Source organism: Panulirus ornatus, chromosome 20 (assembly GCF_036320965.1).
Source record: "Panulirus ornatus isolate Po-2019 chromosome 20, ASM3632096v1, whole genome shotgun sequence".
In the NCBI taxonomy this organism is placed as follows: Eukaryota; Metazoa; Arthropoda; class Malacostraca; order Decapoda; family Palinuridae; genus Panulirus; species Panulirus ornatus.
Genome location: NC_092243.1, coordinates 71544110 through 71562587, shown reverse-complemented (window position 1 = coordinate 71562587; position 18478 = coordinate 71544110). Strand labels below are relative to the sequence as shown.

General features: G+C 43.5%; 1 protein-coding gene across 1 annotated transcript in view; it reads left to right on the top strand.

Annotated features, from left to right (window-relative positions):
• Mybbp1A (MYB binding protein 1a) overlaps window positions 1-18478 on the top strand; it is a 181373-nt gene that overhangs the window by 80590 nt on the left and 82305 nt on the right. The window contains exon 12 of the mRNA XM_071675197.1: window positions 13064-13230. Within this exon, the coding sequence (XP_071531298.1) occupies window positions 13064-13230 (167 nt within the window). The remainder of the gene's footprint in view (window positions 1-13063; window positions 13231-18478) is intronic.

The window sequence follows — 18478 nt, the reverse complement described above, 5'->3', positions numbered from 1 at the left end:
CATTTTTGCTTTTGGAGATAATGTTCTCGACTTCCACACATTCTTCAAGGCTCCCAGGATTTTCGCCCCCTCCCCCACCCTATGATTCACTTCCGCTTCCATGGTTCCATCCGCTGCCAGATCCACTCCCAGATATCTAAAACACTTTACTTCCTCCAGTTTTTCTCCATTCAAACTTACCTCCCAATTGACTTGACCCTCAACCCTACTGTACCTAATAACCTTGCTCTTATTCACATTTACTCTTAACTTTCTTCTTTCACACACTGTACCAAACTCAGTCACCAACTTCTGCAGTTTCTCACATGAATCAGCCACCAGCGCTGTATCATCAGCGAACAACAACTGACTCACTTCCCAAGCTCTCTCATCCCCAACTGACTTCATACTTGCCCCTCTTTCCAAAACTCTTGCATTTACCTCCCAAACAACCCCATCCATAAACAAATTAAACAACCATGGAGACATCACACACCCCTGCCGCAAACCTACATTCACTGAGAACCAATCACTTTCCTCTCTTCCTACTTGTACACATGCCTTACATCCTCGATAAGAACTTTTCACTGCTTCTAACAACTTGCCTTCCACACCATATATTCTCTATCAACTCTATCATATGCCTTCATATCACTTCTATCACTGCCTTCTTAGGCAGCTTATATGCTTAACTATTCTCCAAGTGTGGTACTCTGGCAACAGCTTTGGGAAGATGTTAACCCCCAAGTCCTTCATACACTCTCAATCTTGGAGCTTATTACGTACTAAGTAATCATATTGACTCCTTTCACATTGTCCAACCCTTATTACTTGACATTTTTGTCCAACCCTTATTACTTGACATTTGCATGGGTTGAATTTCATCAACCATGTATCAGACCAACTTTGGAGTCTGTTTAGGTGCTCTTGTAAGTTAATGCAATCCTCCTCACTTTTGACTTCCCTCATGACCTTTGCTTATTTGCCCTTAGGCAAATTATTTGCTTAGACTAAGAAAAGTAATGATATCAGAATACAACCCTGTGGCAATCCTCTGGTGACATCCAATTTTGAGAAGGCTCCTCTGACATGCTTTCTTTGTTCTTGTCTTTTTTCAGATAATCCTCTATCCATTGGAGTTTCCCTTTTATTCCTGCTTGGTGTTCCAGCTTCTTAATCAGCCTCCCAAGTGCGACATTGTCAATGGTTTTTGGTATTCCAGATACAAATTATCCACCCGTCCTTCCCCTTTGTCTAAGACAGAGCTCACTGTCTCATTATTTTATATTATTATTATACTTGAACGCCTTTTCCTGCATCAGCGAAGTAGCACTAGGAAACATATGAAGAAAAACCCATCCACCCATGTTCACACATATATACATACACACATATACATAAATATGGATAGGGTTGTACAGAGAAGGGTGGATGTGTAGGAAATGAAATGTTTGAGGACAGTATTGTATGTGAGGTGATTTGATCGAGTAAGTTATGTAAGGGTAAGAGAAATGTGTGAAAATAAAAAGATTATGGTTGAGAGAGCAGAAGAGTGTGTGTTGAAATGCTTTGGACGTATGGAGAGAATGAGCGAGGAAAGATTGACAAAGAGGATATATGTGTCAAAGGTGAAGGGAACAAGGAGAAGCGGGAGACCAAATTGGAGGTAGAAGGATGTGAAAAAGATTTTAAGTGATTGAGGCCTGAACATACAGGAAGATGTGAGCGGTTCAAGGAATAGAGTGAATTGGAATGATGTGCTATACTGGGGTCGATGTGCTGTCATTGGACTGAACAAGGGCATGTGAAGCATCTGGGGTAAACCATGGAAAGGTCTGTAGGGCCTGGATGTAGATAGGGAGCTTTGGTTTTGAGCGATTGGTTGTCTGAACATACAGGAGGGTGAAAGGTGTGCAGGGAATTGAGTGAATTGGAATGATGTGGTATACCGGGGTCTACGTGCTGTCCATTGATTGAACCAGGGCATGTGAAGAATCTGGGGTAAACCATAGAAAGTTTTGTGGGGCACCGAAACCACAGCTCCCTTTCCACATCCAGGCCCCACAAAACTTTCCATGGTTTATCCCAGATGCTTCACATGCCCTGGTTCAATTCATTGACAGCATGTTGACCACAGTTTACTACATCGTTCCAATTCACTCTATTCCTTGCACGCCTTTCCCCCTCCTGTATGTTCAGGCCCCAATTGCTCAAAGTCTTTTTCTTTCTACCCATATACACATATATATACATAAACACCCATACATGCACATATACATACATATACATACACAGACATATACATATATAGTAATTTATTTATTTATTCATTTTGCATTGTCGCTGTCTCCCGCGTTAAAGAGGTAGCGCAAGGAAACAGATGAAAGACTGGCCCAACCCACCCACATACACATGTATATACATACACGTCCACACACGCAAATATACATACCCATACATCTCACCGTATACATATATATACACATTCAGACATATACATATATACACATGTACATAATTCATACTGTCTGCCTTTATTCATTCCCATCACCACCCCACTACACATGAAATTACAACCCCCTCCCCCCCTCATGTGCGTGAGGTAGCGCTAGGAAAAGACATTAAAGGCCACATTCGTTCACACTCAGTCTCTAGCTGTCATGTAATAATGCACCGAAACCACAGCTACCTTTCCACAGCCAGGCCCCACAAAACTTTCCATGGTTTACCCAGACGCTTCACATGCCCTGGTTCAATCCATTGACAGCATGTTGACCCCGATATAAGACATCGTTCCAATTCACTCTATTCCTTGCACGCCTTTCACCCGTCCTGTAGATTCAGGCCCCAATTGCTCAAAATCACTTTCAATATCCTTCCACCTCCAATTTGGTCTCCCACTTCTCCTTGTTCCCTCCACCTCAAACACACATATCCTCTTTGTCAATCTTTCCTCACTCGTTCTCTCCATGTGATCAAACCATTTCAACACACCCTCTTCTGCTCTCTCAACCACACTCTCTATTACCATGCATCTCTCTTACCCCTTTCATTGCTTACTCGATTAAACCACCTCACACCACATATTTTCCTCAAACACGGCATTTCCAACACATCCACCCTCCTCCGCACAATCCTATCTATAGCCCATGCTTCGCAACCATATAACATTGTTGGAACCACTGTTCCTTCATTTATTTATTTATTTTGCTTTGTCGCTGTCTCCCGCGTTTGCGAGGTAGTGCAAGGAAACAGACGAAAGAAATGGCCCAACCCTCCCCCATACACATGTATATACATACACGTCCACACGCGCAAATATACATACCTATACATCTCAATGTACACATATATATACACACACACAGACACATACATATATACCCATGCACACAATTCACACTGTCTGCCTTTATTCATTCCCATCGCCACCTCACTGCACATGGAATACCATCCCCCTCCCCCCTCATGTGTGCGATGTAGCGCCAGGAAAAGACAACAAAGGCCCCATTCGCTCACACTCAGTCTCCAGCTGCCATGCAATAATGCCCGAAACCACAGCTCCCTCTCCACATCCAGGCCCCACACAACCTTCCATGGCTCACCCCAAACGCCCCACACGCCCCGATCCAACCCACTGACAGCACGTCAACCCCGGTATACCACATCGATCCAGTTCACCCTATTCCTTGCCTGCCTTTCACCCTCCTGCATGTTCAGGCCCCGATCACTCAAAATCTTTTTCACTCCATCTTTCCACCTCCAATTTGGTTTCCCACTTCTCGTTCCCTCCACCTCCGACACATATATCCTCTTGGTTAATCTTTACTCACTCATTCTCTCCATGTGACCAAACCATTTCAAAACACCCTCTTCTGCTCTCTCAGCCACACTCTTTTTATTTCCACACATCTCTCTTACCCTTACATTACTTACTTGATCAAACCACCTCACACCACACATTGTCCTCAAACATCTCATTTCCAGCACATCCACCCTCCTCCGCACAACTCTATCCATAGCCCACGCCTCACAACCATACAACATTGTTGGAACCACTATTCCTTCAAACATACCCATTTTTGCTTTCCGAGATAATGTTCTCGACTTCCACACATTCTTCAAGGCTCCCAGGAATTTCGCCCCCTCCCCCACCCTATGATTCACTTCCGCTTCCATGGTTCCATCCGCTGCCAGATCCTCTCCCAGATATCTAAAACACTTTACTTCCTCCAGTTTTTCTCCATTCAAACTTACCTCCCAATTGACTTGACCCTCAACCCTACTGTACTGTTCCTTTATACATACCCATTTTTGTTCCGAGAAAACATTCTTGCCTTCCACACGTTCTTCAACGCTCCCAGAACCTTCGCCCCCTCCCCATCCTGTGACTCACTTCCGTTTCCATGGTGTCATCCGCTGCTAAGTCCACTCCCAGATATCTAAAACACTTCACTTCTTCCAGTTTTTCTCCATTCAAACATACCGCCCAGTTAACTTCTCTCAACCCTACTGAACCTAATAACCTTGCTCTTACTCGCATTTACTCTCAACTGTCTCCTTTCACACACTTTACCAAACTCAGTACCAACCTTTGCATTTTCGCACCCAAATCAGACACCAGCGCTGTGTCATCAGTGAACAACTGAATCACTTCGCTAGCCATCTCATCCACCACAGACTGCATACTTACCCCTCTCTCTAAAACTTAGAAAAACGGATGGATTTGTATGTAGCATGTATGGATCTGTAGAAGGCATGTGATAGGGTTGATAGAATGCTTTGTGGAAGGATTTAAGAGTATATGGTGTGGGAGGTAAGTTGCTAGAAGCAGTGAACATTTTTGCCAAGGATGTAAGGCTGTGTACGAGATAGGAAGAGAGGAAAGTGATTGGTTCCCAGTGAGTGTCGTTTGTGGCAGGGTTCGTGATGTCTCCATGGTTGTTTAATTTGTTTATGGAATGGGGTGGTTATTGAAGTTAATGCAAGAGATTTATTGGTTAATTTCTTTTATTCTTCAGGAGGATGTAGATATTGATAGTGTTCCAAAGGAAGAGCTAAACAACTTGGACAGTAAGCTAAGTGCTGTCATGGCAGAATACAAGAGTAAACAAAAGAAAAGGAAAAGGAAGGGTGTGGCTGAGAACTTGCCCACAGACAAAAAAAGCCTCATGCATTTCCGATCTCGTAAGATTAAGTTTCGTATGTTTGAGGATGAATAGTCTCCGAGAAAGTTTCACTCTAATGGCAGAGGTATCTAATCCATGTCACCTGACCCACATGTGCCTGACACTCACTTGCCTCTACCCTGCTTAGCACTTCCATTTTAAGTCTATATGAATCTCTTTCATTGGTGCCTTTGATATTTACCTACATTTGCATTTGCAGGCCATTTTCTGGATGTGATGAGTTTGAGATTGTCTCTGATTGTCTCTAATTATACATTGGAGATAGCCAAAAAGAGGGCACCCAAGACTGAACTGATGTGAATTGTGGTGGGCTGTATACAACTGGCTTAGAGAATGTAAAGATGGCGATAGATGTGTTCATTGGTTCTTTTCCTTCTGTGTTTGTTGTATAGCTGTAAAGTTTGGTTTTTAATGACTGTTGTATATACCTATTTATGAAATGAATATTTCTTTAATTGAATGAATATTTCATTCATATCTTTTAATTGAAATCTTTATACAAGGCTCTGTTAAGAGAAGACTCTCTTCTTAATACAGTAGTGTCTCACACAGGGCTATATTCCTTGCTAATGAACAAAGTTCCTGGTCACTTTGGTATGGCACTCCTGTTGGTAAGTTTACCTTGCATACTTGCTTGTTTTTTTTTTGTTTTTTTTTATTACTTTGTCGCTGTCTCCCGCGTTTGCGAGGTAGCGCAAGGAAACAGACGAAAGAAATGGCCCAACCCCCCCCATACACATGTACATACACACGTCCACACACGCAAATATACATACCTACACAGCTTTCCATGGTTTACGCCCGGACGCTTCACATGCCTTGATTCAATCCACTGACAGCACGTCAACCCCTGTATACCAATCGCTCCAATTCACTCTATTCCTTGCCCTCCTTTCACCCTCCTGCATGTTCAGCCCCGATCACACAAAGTCCTTTTCACTCCATCGTTCCACCTCCAATTTGGTCTCCCTCTTCTCCTCGTTCCCTCCACCTCCGACACATATATCCTCTTGGTCAATCTTTCCTCACTCATTCTCTCCATGTGACCAAACCATTTCAAAACACCCTCTTCTGCTCTCTCAACCACGCTCTTTTTATTTCCACACATCTCTCTTACCCTTACGTTACTTACTCGATCAAACCACTTCACACCACACATTGTCCTCAAACATCTCATTTCCAGCACATCCATCCTCCTGCGCACAACTCTATCCATAGTCCACGCCTCGCAACCATACAACATTGTTGGAACCACTATTCCTTCAAACATACCCATTTTTGCTTTCCGAGATAATGTTCTCGACTTCCACACATTCTTCAAGGCTCCCAGAATTTTCGCCCCCTCCCCCACCCTATGATCCACTTCCGCTTCCATGGTTCCATCCGCTGCCAGATCCACTCCCAGATATCTAAAACACTTCACTTCCTCCAGTTTTTCTCCATTCAAACTCGCCTCCCAATTGAATTGACCCTCAACCCTACTGTACCTAATAACCATGCTCTTATTCACATTTACTCTTAACTTTCTTCTTTCACACACTTTACCAAACTCAGTCACCAACTTCTGCAGTTTCTCACATGAATCAGCCACCAGCGCTGTATCATCAGCGAACAACAACTGACTCACTTACCAAGCTCTCTCATCCCCAACAGACTTCAAACTTGCCCCTCTTTCCAAAACTCTTGCATTCACCTCCCTAACAACCCCATCCATAAACAAATTAAACAACCATGGAGACATCACACACCCCTGCCGCAAACCTGCATTCACTGAGAACCAATCAGTTTCCTCTCTTCCTACACGTACACATGCCTTACATCCTCGATAAAAACTTTTCACTGCTTCTAACAACTTGCCTCCCACACCATATATTCTTAATACCTTCCACAGAGCATCTCTGTCAACTCTATCATATGCCTTCTCCAGATCCATAAATGCTACATACAAATCCATTTGCTTTTCTAAGTATTTCTCACATACATTTCTCACATACAGCTTATTATTATATTATTATTATTATTTTGCTTTGTCGCTGTCTCCCGCGTTTGTGAGGTAGCGCAAGGAAACAGACGGAAGAAATGGCCCAACCCACCCCCATACACATGTATATACATAAACGTCCCCACATGCAAATATACATACCCATACATCTCAATGTACACTGATATATACACACACAGACATATACATATATACACATGCACACAATTCACTTTGTCTGCCTTTATTCATTCCCATCGCCACCCCGCCACACATGGAATAACATCCCCCTCCCCCTCATGTGTTCAAGGTAGCGCTAGGAAAAGACAACAAAGGCCCCATTCGTTCACACTCAGTCTCTAGCTGTCATGCAATAATACCCGAAACCACAGCTCCCTTTCCACATCCAGGCCCCACACAACTTTCCATGGTTTACCCCATACGCTTCACATGCCCTGATTCAATCCATTGACAGCACGTCGACCCCGTTATACCACATGATCCACTTCACTCTATTCCTTGCCCGTCTTTCCCCCTCCTGCATGTTCAGGCCCCGATCACTCAAAATCTTTTTCACTCCATCTTTCCACCTCCAATTTGGTCTCCCACTTCTCCTCGTTCCCTCCACCTCCGACACATATATCCTCTTGGTCAATCTTTCCTCACTCATTCTCTCCATGTGCCCAAACCATTTCAAAACACCCTCTTCTGCTCTCGCAACCACGCTCTTCTTATTTCCACACATCTCTTTTACCCTTACATTACTGACTCAATCAAACTACCTCACACCACATTTTGTCCTCAAACATCTCATTTCCAGCACATCCACCCTCCTGCGCACTACTCTATCCATAGGCCATGCCTCACAACCATACAACATTGTTGGAACCACTATTCCTTCAAACATACCCATTTTTGCTTTTGGAGATAATGTTCTCGACTTCCACACATTCTTCAAGGCTCCCAGGATTTTCGCCCCCTCCCCCACCCTATGATTCACTTCCGCTTCCATGGTTCCATCCGCTGCCAGATCCACTCCCAGATATCTAAAACACTTTACTTCCTCCAGTTTTTCTCCATTCAAACTTACCTCCCAATTGACTTGACCCTCAACCCTACTGTACCTAATAACCTTGCTCTTATTCACATTTACTCTTAACTTTCTTCTTTCACACACTGTACCAAACTCAGTCACCAACTTCTGCAGTTTCTCACATGAATCAGCCACCAGCGCTGTATCATCAGCGAACAACAACTGACTCACTTCCCAAGCTCTCTCATCCCCAACTGACTTCATACTTGCCCCTCTTTCCAAAACTCTTGCATTTACCTCCCAAACAACCCCATCCATAAACAAATTAAACAACCATGGAGACATCACACACCCCTGCCGCAAACCTACATTCACTGAGAACCAATCACTTTCCTCTCTTCCTACTTGTACACATGCCTTACATCCTCGATAAGAACTTTTCACTGCTTCTAACAACTTGCCTTCCACACCATATATTCTCTATCAACTCTATCATATGCCTTCATATCACTTCTATCACTGCCTTCTTAGGCAGCTTATATGCTTAACTATTCTCCAAGTGTGGTACTCTGGCAACAGCTTTGGGAAGATGTTAACCCCCAAGTCCTTCATACACTCTCAATCTTGGAGCTTATTACGTACTAAGTAATCATATTGACTCCTTTCACATTGTCCAACCCTTATTACTTGACATTTTTGTCCAACCCTTATTACTTGACATTTGCATGGGTTGAATTTCATCAACCATGTATCAGACCAACTTTGGAGTCTGTTTAGGTGCTCTTGTAAGTTAATGCAATCCTCCTCACTTTTGACTTCCCTCATGACCTTTGCTTATTTGCCCTTAGGCAAATTATTTGCTTAGACTAAGAAAAGTAATGATATCAGAATACAACCCTGTGGCAATCCTCTGGTGACATCCAATTTTGAGAAGGCTCCTCTGACATGCTTTCTTTGTTCTTGTCTTTTTTCAGATAATCCTCTATCCATTGGAGTTTCCCTTTTATTCCTGCTTGGTGTTCCAGCTTCTTAATCAGCCTCCCAAGTGCGACATTGTCAATGGTTTTTGGTATTCCAGATACAAATTATCCACCCGTCCTTCCCCTTTGTCTAAGACAGAGCTCACTGTCTCATTATTTTATATTATTATTATACTTGAACGCCTTTTCCTGCATCAGCGAAGTAGCACTAGGAAACATATGAAGAAAAACCCATCCACCCATGTTCACACATATATACATACACACATATACATAAATATGGATAGGGTTGTACAGAGAAGGGTGGATGTGTAGGAAATGAAATGTTTGAGGACAGTATTGTATGTGAGGTGATTTGATCGAGTAAGTTATGTAAGGGTAAGAGAAATGTGTGAAAATAAAAAGATTATGGTTGAGAGAGCAGAAGAGTGTGTGTTGAAATGCTTTGGACGTATGGAGAGAATGAGCGAGGAAAGATTGACAAAGAGGATATATGTGTCAAAGGTGAAGGGAACAAGGAGAAGCGGGAGACCAAATTGGAGGTAGAAGGATGTGAAAAAGATTTTAAGTGATTGAGGCCTGAACATACAGGAAGATGTGAGCGGTTCAAGGAATAGAGTGAATTGGAATGATGTGCTATACTGGGGTCGATGTGCTGTCATTGGACTGAACAAGGGCATGTGAAGCATCTGGGGTAAACCATGGAAAGGTCTGTAGGGCCTGGATGTAGATAGGGAGCTTTGGTTTTGAGCGATTGGTTGTCTGAACATACAGGAGGGTGAAAGGTGTGCAGGGAATTGAGTGAATTGGAATGATGTGGTATACCGGGGTCTACGTGCTGTCCATTGATTGAACCAGGGCATGTGAAGAATCTGGGGTAAACCATAGAAAGTTTTGTGGGGCACCGAAACCACAGCTCCCTTTCCACATCCAGGCCCCACAAAACTTTCCATGGTTTATCCCAGATGCTTCACATGCCCTGGTTCAATTCATTGACAGCATGTTGACCACAGTTTACTACATCGTTCCAATTCACTCTATTCCTTGCACGCCTTTCCCCCTCCTGTATGTTCAGGCCCCAATTGCTCAAAGTCTTTTTCTTTCTACCCATATACACATATATATACATAAACACCCATACATGCACATATACATACATATACATACACAGACATATACATATATAGTAATTTATTTATTTATTCATTTTGCATTGTCGCTGTCTCCCGCGTTAAAGAGGTAGCGCAAGGAAACAGATGAAAGACTGGCCCAACCCACCCACATACACATGTATATACATACACGTCCACACACGCAAATATACATACCCATACATCTCACCGTATACATATATATACACATTCAGACATATACATATATACACATGTACATAATTCATACTGTCTGCCTTTATTCATTCCCATCACCACCCCACTACACATGAAATTACAACCCCCTCCCCCCCTCATGTGCGTGAGGTAGCGCTAGGAAAAGACATTAAAGGCCACATTCGTTCACACTCAGTCTCTAGCTGTCATGTAATAATGCACCGAAACCACAGCTACCTTTCCACAGCCAGGCCCCACAAAACTTTCCATGGTTTACCCCAGACGCTTCACATGCCCTGGTTCAATCCATTGACAGCATGTTGACCCCGATATAAGACATCGTTCCAATTCACTCTATTCCTTGCACGCCTTTCACCCGTCCTGTAGATTCAGGCCCCAATTGCTCAAAATCACTTTCAATATCCTTCCACCTCCAATTTGGTCTCCCACTTCTCCTTGTTCCCTCCACCTCAAACACACATATCCTCTTTGTCAATCTTTCCTCACTCGTTCTCTCCATGTGATCAAACCATTTCAACACACCCTCTTCTGCTCTCTCAACCACACTCTCTATTACCATGCATCTCTCTTACCCCTTTCATTGCTTACTCGATTAAACCACCTCACACCACATATTTTCCTCAAACACGGCATTTCCAACACATCCACCCTCCTCCGCACAATCCTATCTATAGCCCATGCTTCGCAACCATATAACATTGTTGGAACCACTGTTCCTTCATTTATTTATTTATTTTGCTTTGTCGCTGTCTCCCGCGTTTGCGAGGTAGTGCAAGGAAACAGACGAAAGAAATGGCCCAACCCTCCCCCATACACATGTATATACATACACGTCCACACGCGCAAATATACATACCTATACATCTCAATGTACACATATATATACACACACACAGACACATACATATATACCCATGCACACAATTCACACTGTCTGCCTTTATTCATTCCCATCGCCACCTCACTGCACATGGAATACCATCCCCCTCCCCCCTCATGTGTGCGATGTAGCGCCAGGAAAAGACAACAAAGGCCCCATTCGCTCACACTCAGTCTCCAGCTGCCATGCAATAATGCCCGAAACCACAGCTCCCTCTCCACATCCAGGCCCCACACAACCTTCCATGGCTCACCCCAAACGCCCCACACGCCCCGATCCAACCCACTGACAGCACGTCAACCCCGGTATACCACATCGATCCAGTTCACCCTATTCCTTGCCTGCCTTTCACCCTCCTGCATGTTCAGGCCCCGATCACTCAAAATCTTTTTCACTCCATCTTTCCACCTCCAATTTGGTTTCCCACTTCTCGTTCCCTCCACCTCCGACACATATATCCTCTTGGTTAATCTTTACTCACTCATTCTCTCCATGTGACCAAACCATTTCAAAACACCCTCTTCTGCTCTCTCAGCCACACTCTTTTTATTTCCACACATCTCTCTTACCCTTACATTACTTACTTGATCAAACCACCTCACACCACACATTGTCCTCAAACATCTCATTTCCAGCACATCCACCCTCCTCCGCACAACTCTATCCATAGCCCACGCCTCACAACCATACAACATTGTTGGAACCACTATTCCTTCAAACATACCCATTTTTGCTTTCCGAGATAATGTTCTCGACTTCCACACATTCTTCAAGGCTCCCAGGAATTTCGCCCCCTCCCCCACCCTATGATTCACTTCCGCTTCCATGGTTCCATCCGCTGCCAGATCCTCTCCCAGATATCTAAAACACTTTACTTCCTCCAGTTTTTCTCCATTCAAACTTACCTCCCAATTGACTTGACCCTCAACCCTACTGTACTGTTCCTTTATACATACCCATTTTTGTTCCGAGAAAACATTCTTGCCTTCCACACGTTCTTCAACGCTCCCAGAACCTTCGCCCCCTCCCCATCCTGTGACTCACTTCCGTTTCCATGGTGTCATCCGCTGCTAAGTCCACTCCCAGATATCTAAAACACTTCACTTCTTCCAGTTTTTCTCCATTCAAACATACCGCCCAGTTAACTTCTCTCAACCCTACTGAACCTAATAACCTTGCTCTTACTCGCATTTACTCTCAACTGTCTCCTTTCACACACTTTACCAAACTCAGTACCAACCTTTGCATTTTCGCACCCAAATCAGACACCAGCGCTGTGTCATCAGTGAACAACTGAATCACTTCGCTAGCCATCTCATCCACCACAGACTGCATACTTACCCCTCTCTCTAAAACTTAGAAAAACGGATGGATTTGTATGTAGCATGTATGGATCTGTAGAAGGCATGTGATAGGGTTGATAGAGATGCTTTGTGGAAGGATTTAAGAGTATATGGTGTGGGAGGTAAGTTGCTAGAAGCAGTGAACAGTTTTTGCCAAGGATGTAAGGCATGTGTACGAGTAGGAAGAGAGGAAAGTGATTGGTTCCCAGTGAGTGTCGGTTTGTGGCAGGGGTTCGTGATGTCTCCATGGTTGTTTAATTTGTTTATGGATGGGGTGGTTATTGAAGTTAATGCAAGAGATTTATTGGTTAATTTCTTTTATTCTTCAGGAGGATGTAGATATTGATAGTGTTCCAAAGGAAGAGCTAAACAACTTGGACAGTAAGCTAAGTGCTGTCATGGCAGAATACAAGAGTAAACAAAAGAAAAGGAAAAGGAAGGGTGTGGCTGAGAACTTGCCCACAGACGAAAAAAGCCTCATGCATTTCCGATCTCGGTAAGATTAAGTTTCGTATGTTTGAGGATGAATAGTCTCCGAGAAAGTTTCACTCTAATGGCAGAGGTATCTAATCCAGTCACCTGACCCACATGTGCCTGACACTCACTTGCCTCTACCCTGCTTAGCACTTCCATTTTAAGTCTATATGAATCTCTTTCATTGGTGCCTTTGATATTTTACCTACATTTGCATTTGCAGGCCATTTTCTGGATGTGATGAGTTTGAGATTGTCTCTAGATTGTCTCTAATTATACATTGGAGATAGCCAAAAAGAGGGCACCCAAGACTGAACTGATGTGAATTGTGGTGGGCTGTATACAACTGGCTTAGAGAATGTAAAGATGGCGATAGATGTGTTCATTGGTTCTTTTCCTTCTGTGTTTGTTGTATAGCTGTAAAGTTTGGTTTTTAATGACTGTTGTATATACCTTATTTATGAAATGAATATTTCTTTAATTGAATGAATATTTCATTCATATCTTTTAATTGAAATCTTTATACAAGGCTCTGTTAAGAGAAGACTCTCTTCTTAATACAGTAGTGTCTCACACAGGGCTATATTCCTTGCTAATGAACAAAGTTCCTGGTCACTTTGGTATGGCACTCCCTGTTTGGTAAGTTTACCTTGCATACTTGCTTGTTTTTTTTTTGTTTTTTTTTTATACTTTGTCGCTGTCTCCCGCGTTTGCGAGGTAGCGCAAGGAAACAGACGAAAGAAATGGCCCAACCCCCCCCATACACATGTACATACACACGTCCACACACGCAAATATACATACCTACACAGCTTTCCATGGTTTACCCCGGACGCTTCACATGCCTTGATTCAATCCACTGACAGCACGTCAACCCCTGTATACCACATCGCTCCAATTCACTCTATTCCTTGCCCTCCTTTCACCCTCCTGCATGTTCAGGCCCCGATCACACAAAGTCCTTTTCACTCCATCGTTCCACCTCCAATTTGGTCTCCCTCTTCTCCTCGTTCCCTCCACCTCCGACACATATATCCTCTTGGTCAATCTTTCCTCACTCATTCTCTCCATGTGCCCAAACCATTTCAAAACACCCTCTTCTGCTCTCTCAACCACGCTCTTTTTATTTCCACACATCTCTCTTACCCTTACGTTACTTACTCGATCAAACCACCTCACACCACACATTGTCCTCAAACATCTCATTTCCAGCACATCCATCCTCCTGCGCACAACTCTATCCATAGCCCACGCCTCGCAACCATACAACATTGTTGGAACTACTATTCCTTCAAACATACCCATTTTTGCTTTCCGGGATAATGTTCTCGACTTCCACACATTTTTCAAGGCTTCCAAAATTTTCGCCCCCTCCCCCACCCTATGATCCACTTCCGCTTCCATGGTTCCATCCGCTGACAGATCCACTCCCAGATATCTAAAACACTTCACTTCCTCCAGTTTTTCACCATTCAAACTCACCTCCCAATTGACTTGACCCTCAACCCTACTGTACCTAATAACCTTGCTCTTATTCACATTTACTCTTAACTTTCTTCTTCCACACACTTTACCAAACTCCGTCACCAGCTTCTGCAGTTTCTCACATGAATCCGCCACCAGCGCTGTATCATCAGCGAACAACAACTGACTCACTTCCCAAGCTCTCTCATCCCCAACAGACTTCATACTTGCCCCTCTTTCCAAAACTCTTGCATTTACCTCCCTAACAACCCCATCCATAAACAAATTAAACAACCATGGAGACATCACACACCCCTGCCGCAAACCTACATTCACTGAGAACCAATCACTTTCCTCTCTTCCTACACGTACACATGCCTTACATCCTCGATAAAAACTTTTCACTGCTTCTAACAACTTGCCTCCCACACAATATATTCTTAATACCTTCCACAGAGCATCTCTATCAACTCTATCATATGCCTTCTCCAGATCCATAAATGCTACATACAAATCCATTTGCTTTTCTAAGTATTTCTCACATACATTCTTCAAAGCAAACACCTGATCCACACATCCTCTACCACTTCTGAAACCACACTGCTCTTCCCCAATCTGATGCTCTGTACATGCCTTCACCCTCTCAATCAATACCCTCCCATGTAATTTACCAGGAATACTCAACAAACTTATACCTCTGTAATTTGAGCACTCACTCTTATCCCCTTTGCCTTTGTACAATGGCACTATGCACGCATTCCGCCAATCCTCAGGCACCTCACCATGAGTCATACATACATTAAATAACCTTACCAACCAGTCAACAATACAGTCACCCCCTTTTTTAATAAATTCCACTGCAATACCATCCAAACCTGCTGCCTTGCCGGCTTTCATCTTCCGCAAAGCTTTTACTACCTCTTCTCTGTTTACCAAATCATTTTCCCTAACCCTCTCACTTTGCACACCACCTCGACCCAAACACCCTATATCTGCCACTCTGTCATCAGACACATTCAACAAACCTTCAAAATACTCATTCCATCTCCTTCTCACATCACCACTACTTGTTATCACCTCCCCATTTACGCCCTTCACTGAAGTTCCCATTTGCTCCCTTGTCTTACGCACCCTATTTACCTCCTTCCAGAACATCTTTTTATTCTCCCTAAAATTTACTGATAGTCTCTCACCCCAACTCTCATTTGCCCTTTTTTTCACCTCTTGCACCTTTCTCTTGACCTCCTGTCTCTTTCTTTTATACTTCTCCCACTCAATTGCATTTTTTCCCTGCAAAAATCGTCCAAATGCCTCTCTCTTCTCTTTCACTAATACTCTTACTTCTTCATCCCACCACTCACTACCCTTTCTAAACAGCCCACCTCCCACTCTTCTCATGCCACAAGCATCTTTTGCGCAATCCATCACTGATTCCCTAAATACATCCCATTCCTCCCCCACTCCCCTTACTTCCATTGTTCTCACCTTTTTCCATTCTGTACACAGTCTCTCCTGATACTTCTTCACACAGGTCTCCTTCCCAAGCTCCCTTACTCTCACCACCTTCTTCACCCCAACATTCACTCTTCTTTTCTGAAAACCCATACTAATCTTCACCTTAGCCTCCACAAGATAATGATCAGACATCCCTCCAGTTGCACCTCTCAGCACATTGACATCCAAAAGTCTCTCTTTCGCACGCCTGTCCATTAACACGTAATCCAATAACGCCCTCTGGCCATCTCTCCTACTTACATAAGTATACTTATGTATATCTCGCTTTTTAAACCAGGTATTCCCAATCATCAGTCCTTTTTCAGCACATAAATCTACAAGCTCTTCACCATTTCCATTTACAACACTGAACACCCCATGCATACCAATTATTCCCTCAACTGCCACATTACTCACCTTTGCATTCAAATCACCCATCACTATAACCCGGTCTCGTGCCTCAAAACCGCTAACACACTCATTTAGCTGCTCCCAAAACACTTGCCTCTCATGATCCTTCTTCTCATGCCCAGGTGCATATGCACCAATAATCACCCACCTCTCTCCATCAACTTTCAATTTTACCCATATTAATCGAGAATTCACTTTCTTACATTCCATGACATACTCCCACAACTCCTGTTTCAGGAGTATTGCTACTCCTTCCCTTGCTCTTGTCCTCTCACTAACCCCTGATGTCACTCCCCAGACATTTCCAAACCACTCTTCCCCTTTACCCTTGAGCTTCGTTTCACTCAGAGCCAAAACATCCAGGTTCCTTTCCTCAAACATACTACCTATCTCTCCTTTTTTCACATCTTGGTTACATCCACACACATTTAGGCACCCCACTCTGAGCCTTCGAGGAGGATGAGCACTCCCCGCGTGACTCCTTCTTCTGTTTCCCATTTTAGAAAGTTAATACAAGGAGGGGAGGATTTCCGGCCCCCCGCTCCCTTGCTTGTATTCAACCAAATTCTGCCTACCAGTTTGGAGGCTGTTGTAGGCTACCTGTAACTCCCCACTACCATGTTGATATTATCCTTTAGTAGTATGTGTAGGCTACTTCCACTGCCTTCCTCCTCAGTTAGTCCAAGCCATTGAGGATAATTTTTTACCTCATCCCATTAAGGAAATGCCCTTTTTGCTTTACTTGCGTCTCTATTTTTTTGGTCATTTCTTGGTATCTAACATCATTCCTGTATTTCTTGTCCTTGTTTCCAATCCTTAACTTATATCACCTACATATCTTCTTACATCCTATGTATGACTGCATGCTTTGGTCTTTTGTCTTTTTCTTTGCCTCTTATTTTGGTTCCAAGTGCCAGGGAGCCAATCCCAGTGGGAGACTTCTCAGCCTCACCTCCATAGACATAGCAGTAGGATCAAGGATGAAGAGAGGAGACATAGTAAAAGACAAAAGACTGGTGTACAAAATACCTGAGGAGGATGTAACAAGACATATGTGGGAGGGAAGTGAGAGAATGTGAACAAGGACAAGAGATTGCAGGAGTGATGTGAGACACCACAGAATGACCAATGCAATAGTGGTATGTGTTGAAAAGTAGGACATCTCAGATGGGAAGATGCACAAATTATCTGCAAGGCCTTGGACAAGCAGAGGAGGAAGATGGTGGAAGTGGTAGTAGGAGTTACAGGTGGGCTACATACAGCAACTGCCAAATTGGTAGGTGAAGCTTGGTCAAATATGAGTGGGCATGTGAGGTAAACTGACCAGTCAGGGAGTGCGACACCACAGCAACTGGGAATCTGGTTCAACAGCACTGAATAAAACCCCAAGTCAGACACTGCTATGTCATATTCTAAGGAAGACATCTGTGGAAACATAAATCCTAAATATTAGCTCATGCCTCTTTGGGCTACCTATATAAGTCAGTTGTAATTATGTAGCACTGATGCTACACATGTTGAAGTCTTCTAGGGTCTTCTGACCCCAGGAAAGGCCTTATTCTCTTACATCCATTCTCTAGCCCGCTATCCCTAGCAAAGTCCCAGAGACTTCACTGTTTTTCCCAGTTGCTTCATATTCTCTGGCTTAGTCTAATAACAACATGTCACCTCTTTGATACCACAGCACTTCACTTTATCCTGTGTACACTTATCACCCTCCTCCATGTTCAGGCCCTGAGCTCTCAAAATCTCATTTGCTCCATCCTTCCATCTCTGAATTGTCTCCTCCCTCTCCTTTCCCCTTCCACTTTTGACTTGTATCCTCTTTGTCAACCTTTCCTCACTCATTCTCTCCATATGTCCAGACTGTTGCAGCACACTCTCTCAACAGTGCTCTTCTT